This window comes from Zalophus californianus, chromosome 17, assembly GCF_009762305.2.
Source record: "Zalophus californianus isolate mZalCal1 chromosome 17, mZalCal1.pri.v2, whole genome shotgun sequence".
Taxonomy (NCBI): domain Eukaryota; kingdom Metazoa; phylum Chordata; class Mammalia; order Carnivora; family Otariidae; genus Zalophus; species Zalophus californianus.
In genome coordinates, this window is record NC_045611.1 from 56,547,802 (window position 1) to 56,558,715 (window position 10,914).

The 10,914-nt window shown below is 53.8% G+C and overlaps 2 protein-coding genes across 3 annotated transcripts; one reads left to right on the plus strand and one right to left on the minus strand.

Moving 5' to 3' along the window:
• Positions 1-417: 417 nt before the first annotated feature.
• On the minus strand, positions 418-7,737 carry OSCAR (osteoclast associated Ig-like receptor). Of its 2 annotated transcripts, none has more exons than XM_027618475.1 (5): positions 7,648-7,737; positions 6,917-6,949; positions 4,395-4,694; positions 3,178-3,459; positions 418-2,007 (listed from the first exon to the last, which is right to left on the minus strand). In XM_027618475.1, the coding sequence occupies exons 1-5, from the start codon at positions 7,682-7,684 to the stop codon at positions 1,889-1,891; spliced, it is 771 nt and encodes a 256-aa protein (XP_027474276.1). In that variant the 5' UTR covers positions 7,685-7,737; the 3' UTR covers positions 418-1,888. The 2 variants fall into 2 exon arrangements, with proteins under 2 accessions (XP_027474276.1, XP_027474275.1); XM_027618474.1 differs by having other exon boundaries at positions 4,395-4,736; positions 7,648-7,718.
• Positions 7,738-8,457: 720 nt separating this feature from the next.
• NDUFA3 (NADH:ubiquinone oxidoreductase subunit A3) lies at positions 8,458-10,906 on the plus strand. Its single transcript, XM_027618517.2, has 4 exons — positions 8,458-8,614; positions 8,826-8,900; positions 10,247-10,324; positions 10,744-10,906. The coding sequence occupies exons 1-4, from the start codon at positions 8,605-8,607 to the stop codon at positions 10,833-10,835; spliced, it is 255 nt and encodes an 84-aa protein (XP_027474318.1). The 5' UTR covers positions 8,458-8,604; the 3' UTR covers positions 10,836-10,906.
• Positions 10,907-10,914: the final 8 nt, after the last annotated feature.

Below are 10,914 nucleotides of genomic sequence, written 5' to 3' on the forward strand. Positions count from 1 at the left end.
TCCACATCCAGTTCACGGGGAGATTGCCCAGGATATGCTCCACAGGGGTCCTGCATTGGTACTAAGTACAAACCCAAAAAGTCCTGCTTGGAGTCTCTCCTCCAATCTCTTCAGCAAGTCAGTGAACTCAGGTGGCTAACTTGACTTCAGATTTCAGATCTGCTTAATTGCAGTACCCAAATCTCAACCACTAGGAGAACTGGGTGTTGAAGTAGCATTGTTTTATGCTGTTTATCCATATTTTGAATTTCCCAGTCTTTATACGAGTCCAGAGATCAGTTTTTGTAACCAAGGAACACCAACAAATATTGCTCAATTTCCTCAAATCATGTCCCACTGTGGGTGTTAGGGAGTTGTTCCATCAATGAAAGGAGTCATAGTCAGCATTTTTACATAAAATAGATTATAATAAAATAGTAGAAGTGAATATTGCTTCATAGAACTTGAATTCTAGTTTATAGATGTAAATGGATGTGTGTACAGGGCTGTGATGTAAGCTTTGCTTCCTAATCTGTCTCCCCAAAAGGGGGGGTGGGATAGATTAAAACTGCTGATCTGAGCTTTTATGATCTCCCCACATGCTGGGGACAAGGTATCTTGTTTGATTATCTCAAACCAACATGGTAGATATTTTTAGTTTCCTCTTTCAGGGATAAAAATTCAGGAGGGTCTGTAAATTGCTCAAGGCTATCCCCCTAGTGGGCGATGGAGCTGGGGTTGTCCAAAAAATGGAAGGCATCCTCTCCTTCATAAAGTGGGAAGAGGAGAAGGGCAAGGTGGAAAATTTAGTAACAATAGAAGAGGATGTGCGCTCCATCAAAATTAGGCATAAAGCAAGAAGGGAACACAAGTGTTATGCCGTAAGAAGTGCTTAGAGACAGAAAAATGTGTGTATGAGGATGATAAAGGCATCCGGGTTACCAAGATTCAAATAGAAGTAAAATTACTAAACTCAGGAGAAACTGAATGTAGTCAGGCCTTCCAGAAAGAGAGGCAAGAAGCGAGAGCAAACGGGCTGCACTGGGGAATGGTTTGCATTAGCTTTACAACTGTGAAGTCAGCCAAGACCCCGTGGGAAGCAGGCCAGGTGCCGTGTATAAATGTCCAGGTCAGTGCTCGACTCCACACACTGCCCTCGCTGTTGCCTTGGCAAAGGACTCCACTTAATCATAATGATGGTTCAAGAAAACAGCCTGCACTGCACACAAATGAAGCTTTAAATAGGGAAGAAGTTCTCCTTGATCTGATCTTGGTCTACCAAGGTCAGAAAGTCTGAGGAGGGGTTTGGAAGAGGTTTGCTTGTCGACCAAGGACAATGGCATGAAGGAAATGGCGGTGAATTGCTTAAAAGTTCAGCTGGAGCATGAGCAATAGGGGAGGGGGGGAACTACATTCTGGCCCTGAGCATCTGGTAGAAACCGCAGTTATAGGATAGCTAATATTTATTGAGCATTTACTATGGGCCAGTCACTTTTAAGGGTTTCGTGTGTATTGCCCACTTAATCCTACAAGATTATGAAGTGGGTATTATCAGTCAGCCCATTTTACATTCAAGGCAATTGAGACTTGGGAAAGGTCTCTTTGCTAATAACCCAGTGAATGAGCAGCGGCACTGGGAATCGAACCCAGGCCTCGTGACTAGGAAGCCTTGACCACCGATAGAGGCTTCCACTGATCTAGTAGAGGAATGACCCAGAAGGGAGCTAGAGCACACAGTACGAAGCTTATTATGACCCAGAAGCTGGGCTCCGCCAGGGGGACTGTGGGGCTCCTGGAAGGGCCAGTCCAACGCCAGTAATCCCTGTTTCTTCTCCCTGTCTCTGGGAAGTCTTCTCACACTGCGAGGCATCTGTATCCAGTCCTCTGGGGCTCAGGGCCTGACACTGCCTCAGGCAGAACTCTGGCTGCGCCAGTCAAAAACAACCAGTGTGCCCAGGGAGATGAGCACCAGGCCGGCCAGCCCCAGGCGGACGAGGTTGCCCTGCATGTAGTCCAACGAGCCTGAGCCTGCAGGACAGCAAGGGAGAGAGGCCTTCAGCTCCGGAACCCACAGTCTGGGCCTGCTCTCTGGGTCTCGAACCTCCAGGGTGAGACTGGGGACACAGCTCCCAGTCTCAAAGTTGTGGTGGGTCGATGGGAGCAGGGGTCCTGGACTCCTGGATTTGGGTAAGAAGGGGTAGAGTCCGGACCCCTAGATTGGGGAGCAGGGAGGAATCCGGGCGTGGACCCCTGGGAGGGGGAGCACGGAGGGCTTGGGGGCCCAGACCCCCAGACTGGGGAGCAGGGAGAGGCTGGGGCCTGGATCCCCAGGTTGGGGAGCAGGGAGGAACCAGGGGTTCCGGGTTGGAGAGCAGGGAGAGGCTGGGGACCTGGATCTCCAGGCTGGGGAGCAGGGAGGAACTGGGGGCGCGGACCCCCAGGCTGGGGAGCAGGGAGAGGCTGGGGCCCGGACCCCGGGCTGGGGAGCAGGGAGGAACTGGGGGCGCGGACCCCCGGGCTGGGGAGCAGGGAGGAACTGGGGGCGCGGACCCCCGGGCTGGGGAGCGGAGAGGCTGGGGCCCGGACCCCGGGCTGGGGAGCAGGGAGGAACTGGGGGCGCGGACCCCCGGGCTGGGGGGCAGGGAGAGGCTGGGGCCCGGACCCCGGGCTGGGGAGCAGGGAGGAACTGGGGGTGCGGACCCCCGGGCTGGGGAGCAGGGAGGAACTGGGGGCGCGGACCCCCGGGCTGGGGAGCAGGGAGGAACTGGGGGCGCGGACCCCCGGGCTGGGGGGCAGGGAGAGGCTGGGGCCCGGACCCCGGGCTGGGGAGCAGGGAGGAACTGGGGGCGCGGACCCCCGGGCTGGGGAGCGGAGAGGCTGGGGCCCGGACCCCGGGCTGGGGAGCAGGGAGGAACTGGGGGCGCGGACCACCGGGCTGGGGAGCAGGGAGAGGCTGGGGCCCGGACCCCGGGCTGGGGAGCAGGGAGGAACTGGGGGCGCGGACCCCCGGGCTGGGGGGCAGGGAGAGGCTGGGGCCCGGACCCCGGGCTGGGGAGCAGGGAGGAACTGGGGGCGCGGACCCCCGGGCTGGGGAGCGGAGAGGCTGGGGCCCGGACCCCGGGCTGGGGAGCAGGGAGGAACCGGGGGCGCGGACCCCCGGGCTGGGGAGCAGGGGCTGGGCGGGCGCGTCGCCCTCACCGTCGGCGCTGATGACCAGCGGCTCGCTGCGCAGCGACAGCACGTACGGGGAGGACGGCGTGTGGTAGTAGCAGCTGTAGGTGCCGGGAGCGCTGGCGCCGGGCAGCGGGAAGTCGGCCCAGGGCTCGGTCGAGTCGCGGTACTGCAGCGGGGCCGCCACGCCCACGCGGTACAGCGCGAAGCTCATGCCCCGCAGGCGGCCGGCGCAGCGCAGGCTCACGTTGGCGTTGGGCGCCACCACCGGCCCGGGCAGTGCCACCAGCGACGGGGGCGGCAGCTGGTCTGCGAGGAACACGGACCGGGACGAGCGCTGGCGCGGCCTTGCGCCCCCGGACCTTCGCCCCTCTTCCCTCCCGCCCCTCCTCCCCCTCCACCCCTCCCTCTCCCCCCTCCCCCTCCCCCCTCCCTCTCCCCCCCTCCCCCTCCCCCACCTCCCTCTCCCCCCCTCCCGCCCTCACTCCCTCTCCCCGGTCCACTGGCCCCCCAGCCTCCACTTCTCTCTGCACTTCTCTCCCCCCGCCCCCCCCCCCCCCGCTGTCTCTCTCTATCTCTGCCAGTGTCTCCCACAGTTTCTCTGCCTCCGTGTCGGTCTCTGTGCCCTTTGCATCCTTGTGCCTGGCTCCGCCTATGTCTTCGTCCCCAAGTGCACCTTTCTCTGTGTCTCTGCCTCTCTCCCCCTGGACGTCCCCTTTTCTCTCTTGGCCTGAGCCTCACTAAAATTCTCTTTCCGCGTCCCTGTTTTAATCTCCCTGTCCTGTGCGTTTCACTACCCTGGATCTCGGAGGCAGCGTCTCCGGAATTGTTTCATCTGGTGTTTCTGGGTTTCTCCCAAGGTTTCCTAACCTCACTGGTGACATTTTGGATAAATCTGGACAATTCTTTGTTGTATGGGGTGAGGATGGGGGCTGTCCTGTGCATTGCCGGATGTTTTGCAGCATCTCTGGTAGTAGTGACAACCAAAAATGTCCCCAGATATTACCAGAAAGTTCACCTGGGGGGCACAATCGTCCCTGGTTAAGAATCACCTCAGTTTCTCTGGTTCTCTTTCTCTCCCCATGTAGCTCTTTTTGCTCTGGGTCATTGTACAAGCCTGTCTCTCTATGTCTCTTTCAGTATCTCTCTCCCTGTATTTCTCTGTCCCTCCTTCTCTCTCCCTCATCACACCCCAAAGTCCCTTCTCCCCCCCCTCCCCCCCCCCCCACGCCCCAGGACCTCACCTGTCACCAGCAGTTCCAGCGTATCACTGGGGTGGGACCAGACACCCAGATTCCAGCCTGGATTCCGGTAGCAGCAGTGGTAACTGCCCCCTTGGGCTGGGGTCACCCCCTCTAGGAAGAACTCTGCCAGCTCCATGGACACATCCCGATACAGCACAGGGGTGATCTCTCCAGACTTGAAGATTGCAAACCTCCAGGCAGGTTGAGGTGCCCGGCACCTCAAAGTCACATTGGCCCCAGGGGTTACAACTGCAGCAGGCTGAGCCCCCAGCCATGGCTTGGGGTACAAGGCTGGGGGGACTGAAAAAACAGGGTTGTTGGGGCCCTGGGATTCCTGGGAGCCTGAGATGGGGTGGGGAGAGAATCACCTGGGGCAATCCCTGCCTCTTTCTCATCCTTAGTTTCCTGCTTGTAAAATAGGGGAGATGCCGGACCCCAGTCAAAGATTGTCAAGACTAGTTGCAAATTAGAGTAGCAGAGCAACTCCTGAGCTTTACTCCGTGGTTTTTAAACATAACGTCAAGGGATTGGGTCCCAGAAATCTGTAATTTTAAATTGCTCTTCAGACTATTTGTAACAAAGTCAACATATTTCAGTGGTTGCCAGAACTTGCTATTGATTTGGGTAAAAAAAACAAAAAACAAAAAACCTCAGACCAAATTCCAGACCAAATGCCCCAAAACCAATTCCAGGTTAATTAAAGACCTACATTGTTTTATTTTGTTTTGTTTTACTGTAAAAGTATTAGAAGAAAATATAGGAAAGTATATTTGTCTTGGGGGTAGAGAAAGCTATCTTAAAAGGTAAAACAAAAAATTCAGAAGAGACAAGGTTAACTAATCTGATGACTGCAAGATTTTAAAGTTGTGTATGAGAATAGACAGAAGGAGCTAGAAAAAAGCTATAGCACTGGCAGAAAGGACTTATTCATTAATCACACAGATTAGGAGTATAGAAAGAAATCCTAAACCCAGCCCAGTTGAAAACTGGACAAGACATATGAATCAGGTAGTGCACAGAAGAGGAAGTCCAATGGATGAAAACACATGGGGAGGGGGTAAGTTGCTTAATGTTACTGGTAATCATTAAAAAAAAAAAATGAAAACAACAGTAAGATTTTTTTGCCTATCAGGTTGTCAAAAATTAAAACAATGGTTTATATTCTGTTTGGGTGAAGATATGGTGAAACAGGTAGTTAGATACACTTGAGTGCACCTTTTGAGAAGGCAGTTCATCCCTTTCTATCAAACTACACAAAGGGCATGCCCTAATAATTCCACAGTTTCACCCTAGACAACGGTACATACATGGGCACAAAAAGCTCACATTGGAGTACTCACTGAAGCATTGATTAGGGTGGGGCTGGGGGAGGACGCTGGAAACAACCTAAATATACATCAAGAGGGCCAAACAAACTAGAATCCAACCATACAATGGCAAATGTTAAATAGCAGTTAAAAAAATGTAGAGTTCGTTATAATAATATGGAAACACCTCCAAGAGAGATTGTAAAGTGAAAAAATGTAAGATGCAGAACAGTGTGAGTCATGAAATATCAATTTTGCCTTGGCAAGACAACAAAGAAGTATATAAATACATGTATGTGTCTGAATGCATGGAAACTTTTTGTAAGGATTCAGAGCTTACTTAAGGAAGATGAGGAAGGGAAAGAGGGAGGTTATGTGTCCTTTGGGAATCATTTTTTAAACGATGAATATATGTTAGCTTTATCATTTAAAAATAATAATTTAAAATAAATTGATAGCTAAGGTATCAGTGGTTTTCCGGGCGATTCTTAACCAACTGAGCCACCCAGGCGCCCCGGGCGATTCTTATTTGAAGTTGTAGTATCATGAGGGAGGTCTGAGAGAAAGAGATCTCACCAACTGGAAAACCTGGAAAGAAACTCAAGGCTGTCTCAGGGTGGAGGATCCTACTCTTGGGGAAATGGGCTTCCAAATGGGGGAGTTAATTTGGCATTGCCTGAGGTCCTATTTCTTGAGCCCTGCACTATGCCAAGCTTTGAGTCAAGGGTTTTACACATGTGATTTTTTAATTCATTTTTTAAAAAATACTTTTATTTTTTAAAGTACTCTCTACACCCAACATGGAGCTCAAACTCACAACCCCAAGATCAACAGTTGCATGCTCTACCAACTGAGCCAGCCAGGGATGATTTTATTAAATCCTCACAACAGCCCATTTCACAGAGAAGGAAACTGAGTAGCAAGCAGCGTTTTGTTCAAAGTTGTAAATGAATAATATGGTGAAAGTGGGGTTCCAGCTTAGGTCTCTTTAGCTCCAAAGTTCATGGTCTTCACCACTCACCTACACTGGTCACTAAAGGGAGTAAGATGTGAAGGAAAGAAAGGAAGGAGGGAGGGACAGAAAAGATGAAAAAAGGGAGGAGAGGGAGGGAAATTTGGAAATCTGGAATGAGTTTGAGCACCAAAATAAAATCTGAATAGTTGGAAATGGGTTGTCAGCAGTTTATAGGTGAACGGATGGGAGATATTACTCACCAGTTGAAGAGAGGTCTGCATGACACAGAGGCCCTGTAGAAGGTGGAGGAGCTAAGTCTTTTCAAAGCCCTAGGCTTCTCCCAGTCCTACCTCACTGCAAACTCAGACATCTAAATCCTTCCTCTGAGAAACAGGAATCTCACCCATATGTCCTCTCTCAGTAGCCATAACTCAGGGCTCTTAATCCTCACCTACTTCACAAGTCTGGCCCCAACCCCCTCTTTCCTCTACACCCAGTGATCAGACCCTTGGACTCCACCTTTTCCAGGAGACAATAATCTGAGCCCACAATGTCTCCTCCCCGGGGGTCAGGAGTCTGGATCCCCAGCTCCCTCCTTTCCAGAGACCCAGGTGTTCTGGCTTCATCCTTTTCCCACATCAGAATCTAGGACTCTACACTTGCTATCCCCAGGAGTTCAGGTCCTCCGCACCTTCCTGCCTCAAGACCCAGAGAATCCTGCCCCCACTCTCTCCTTGTCCAGGAACAGGAATTCAGGACCCACGTGTCCTTCTGTGTTAGGATCCAAGGATCTAATTCTGTCCCCTTATTCTGGTCTAGAATTCTGAACACTCAGCTAGTGCTGCCTGACCATCCTGCACCTGCCCTCAGGGAGACTCATTAGCCTTCTTCCTTTCCCCCTCCCTACTCAGGGTGTCCAGGTCCCCAGAGCCTGTGTCTCTGCACCCCAACCAGCCTGGGACCCAGGGAGAAGAGGGTGGGGGTGGCTCACAGAGGGTCAGCAGCTGGAGGATCAGCACCAGAGCCATGGCGGGCAGATCTTGGCTGGAGCGGAAGCAGGAGCCAGGGTTCAGCTGTGCCCTCTCACCTCTCAGGAAATGCAATGTCAGAGAGCCAGAGCCAGAGCTCTGTTTAAGGAAGGGAGGAGGGAAGTGGGGGCCTCTGCGTGACTGTGTCACAGCCCCATGGTGCTGTGGAAAAACCTGGGAGAAGGGGCAGTCATAACCCAGTTGCGTTCACCAATTAAAAAAAATAAAAACTAGCACCTATTATGTGCCAGACCCTGTGCTGCGCTATTCTGGGGGCACAGAGAGGACTCAGACCCCATTACTGCCCTAGAGCAGCTCCCAGTCTGATGTAAAGACAGAGGCCGACCAGGTGAGTTAAAAAAAAAAAAAAATCTATCCTAGAGGTCACATATGGCACTGAGAGGATCCACAGAAGACACCTAACCCTTCTGGGACGAGAGTTAAAGCTTCCAGGACGAACTGATTTTGAGCTGCGACCTCAAATGATAGCTGTCATTTGTTCTCTCCCAGCCTCCGTTTCTCCATCTGTAAAACGGGCTTTCATGAGTAAACTCTAACACGAAGACTGCTGCATTCCGCCTTGGATGGGTCGCAGCTGGAAGACTGGGAGTACGCCTCAGACTTTGACTGCTAGGTGAAGAAACCGGTTTGCACTTAATTCTGCAGCGCCGCCTGCGTTTTCACGGCCGCTTCAAAAACAGCTGTTCTGCGCCAGTACGCACGCGCGGACTCAGACGGCTGAGGCTCGCGTGCGGAGACCACAACTCGTAGAGCGCTCCGCGTCCTCGTCCCCGCCCTGGACCGCAGTGCCGTGCCAGGGCGCACGCGCAGACTCAGAGAGCGGAGACTCCGGTGCGGGGACCACAACTCCCAGAGTGCTCCGCGTGCTTGCCGCAGCCACCGCCTCCGCTGCGACCAAGATGGCCGGGAGTAAGTGAGGGCGATAAGGGCGGGCGAGGGGTCCGGTGGTGCCGGGGCTGAGGCACGGCGGAGTCTCCGTGGAGGCGGAGGGGTCCGGGCCGGAGGGGGACGCCGAGGTCACGAGAGGGGAGGGCTCCTCCAGGGCGGGGGCGGCGCGAGAGGGTTAGAGGTCACCGGGGGCGTCCCCTGCAGGAATGACCCTCCTCACCCGCCCCTCCAGGACTCGCCACCTTCCTCAAGGATGCCTGGGCCAAGGAGCCGGTGCTGGTTGCGTCCTTCACCATCGGGGGCCTCGGTGCGTGAGCGTGCATCACCCCCACTCTCCCCCAAGATCCCGTCGCTCCCCACGAGCGCTCCAGTACCCCTCAACGCTCTGTGGTCCCCTCCTGTGTCGGCACCCCCACGACGACCCCTTGCCCACCCCATCCCCAATATTATGACCCCTTCATGAGCCCCCTTCTTCCCACCCCGTACACACCTACCCAGGAGGTCCACGGTCCCCCAGAGGGAGAGGTCCTCAGCCCAGGCTGTGCATTAAAAACACCTGAGCAACAAAAATGTCCGAATCCTACCCACTTTTTACCCTCGGCCGCCCCACCCCCACCCCCCACGTTCAGTGTGGAGCTGAGTGGGGTGGAGGTGGGGCTGGGGCATGCTAGCCTGTGAAAATCCCTCAGGGGTTCTGTTGACGGCCTCTGTTCTAGAACAGGGCTGCTCCCACTTTAATGTGCGGGAGGTCTTGTTAAGATGCAGACTGCCATTGTATAGGTCTGGGATGGGGCAGATCTCCCGGGTCCCCGGATCTTGTCAGTACTGCTGGTCTGTAGGCCACACGCCGCGGGTGAGGTTCTAGAGCAGTTGTCCCTTAGGGCAGCCAGGGGCCACACTGGCCACTGAGCGCCTGAAACGGAGCTCGCATGAATTGAGCTGGTACACTTTTTGCTCTAATGTAAAGCACACACCGGATTGCAGAGAGTATGACAAGTCATTCTCCGCTCCTTTTGTGTTGATTATATGTTGAAATGATGTTTCCAAGACACCAGGTTAAATAATTTTAACAGTTCATTTGTATCTTTTAACTTTATTTTTAATGTGGTTGTTAGAAGTGTAAAACCAAATACGTGGCTCCTGTATTTCTATCAGACAGTGCTGGCCTAGAACATTGCTTTTACCCCCTACCCCTGCCCCCCAGACTTCTGGCTCCCACCCTGGGTGGACTGTAATTTCTGGGCAACTAATCCTTTTACAACCTCCCTCCCCCCCCCCCCTGCTTTCCTCAGTTTGTAACAGTTCGTTATTCCTCTGGAAGATTCCCAAGACACTGCACTCGCTCGCCACCACCCTGTACTCCCTGACCACCTCTACACTCATGTACTCACTCCATGACCACCCCCATGTCTTCCCTCCTCTCTGCCCTCCAGGTCCCATGTTTCCTTGAATTGCTGGCTCCCACCCCCTCTCTTTCTGCTGATAAATGGGGATCCCAGAATGCCAAGGGGGTCTCCTGGAGGTGTAGGACCTCCCTGCTCCCCACCTGCCATGTACTTGACTCGTAGTTTGCCAAAGTTCAGCTTCTGCCTTCCCCTCCCACCCCGACCTGAAAGCCACCTTCCTACGGGCCTCACCCCTGTCTCTCCACAGCTCTAATTCTGCCCACCCTCAGCCCCTTCACCAAATACGCCACCATGATCAACCAGGCCACGCCCTACAACTATCCAGGTGAGTGGGAGCTAAAGGGTTGGCCCCAAGCAGGAGTGGGGGCAGGGGTAACCTCCCTGTGCTGGGGAAGGAATGATCGCCTGAGGGCAGGTCTTTCCCCTGCAGGGGTCAGAATCTGCAGCCTGGGCTGGACTTTAGTTTTTCTTCTGAGATCTAATCCGTGTGCCCTAAAACTCATTTCCTGTTTTTGCACTTTTGAGTTTGTTGTTCCAGATTTGTATTCCTTTCTGGATTTTTATCATTCTGTCTCTGTGCTTTTCCGTGCCTCTTAGGTCTCTATCTCCCTGGTTCTCTCTGTGTCCCCTCTCTCACCTCTCCCCTGGGGTCCCCCTTCCCTCTTTGAATATGAACTGACAAACTAGACTTTATGGACCTCCCAAGATCTGCTGGTCTCAGTGGCCCACCCTCCTGCCCCACAGTGCCCCTCCGAGATGATGGGAACATGCCCGACGTGCCCAGCCACCCCCAGGACCCCCAGGGCCCAAGCTTGGAGTGGCTGAAGAACTTGTGAGCACCCCCGGTGACATGGAGGAGGCCCCTCCCCTGAGCCAATAAAATGCGAAGAGTGACCCCAGAACCTGAGCTTGTGT

Bases quoted from the DNA above. Each gene is read 5' to 3' on its own strand.
- OSCAR (XM_027618474.1), bottom strand. From the start codon at position 7,684: ATGGCTCTGGTGCTGATCCTCCAGCTGCTGACCCTCT. The intron at 6,950-7,647 runs GTGAGCCACCCC...CACCTTCTACAG, and splicing joins CCTCCAGCTGCTGACCCTCT to GGCCTCTGTGTCATGCAGAC. The intron at 2,008-3,177 runs GTGAGGGCGACG...GCTGTCCTGCAG, and splicing joins GCTGGTCATCAGCGCCGACG to GCTCAGGCTCGTTGGACTAC.
- NDUFA3 (XM_027618517.2), top strand. The intron at 8,901-10,246 runs GTGCGTGAGCGT...GTCTCTCCACAG, and splicing joins CTTCACCATCGGGGGCCTCG to CTCTAATTCTGCCCACCCTC. The intron at 10,325-10,743 runs GTGAGTGGGAGC...CCTGCCCCACAG, and splicing joins CACGCCCTACAACTATCCAG to TGCCCCTCCGAGATGATGGG.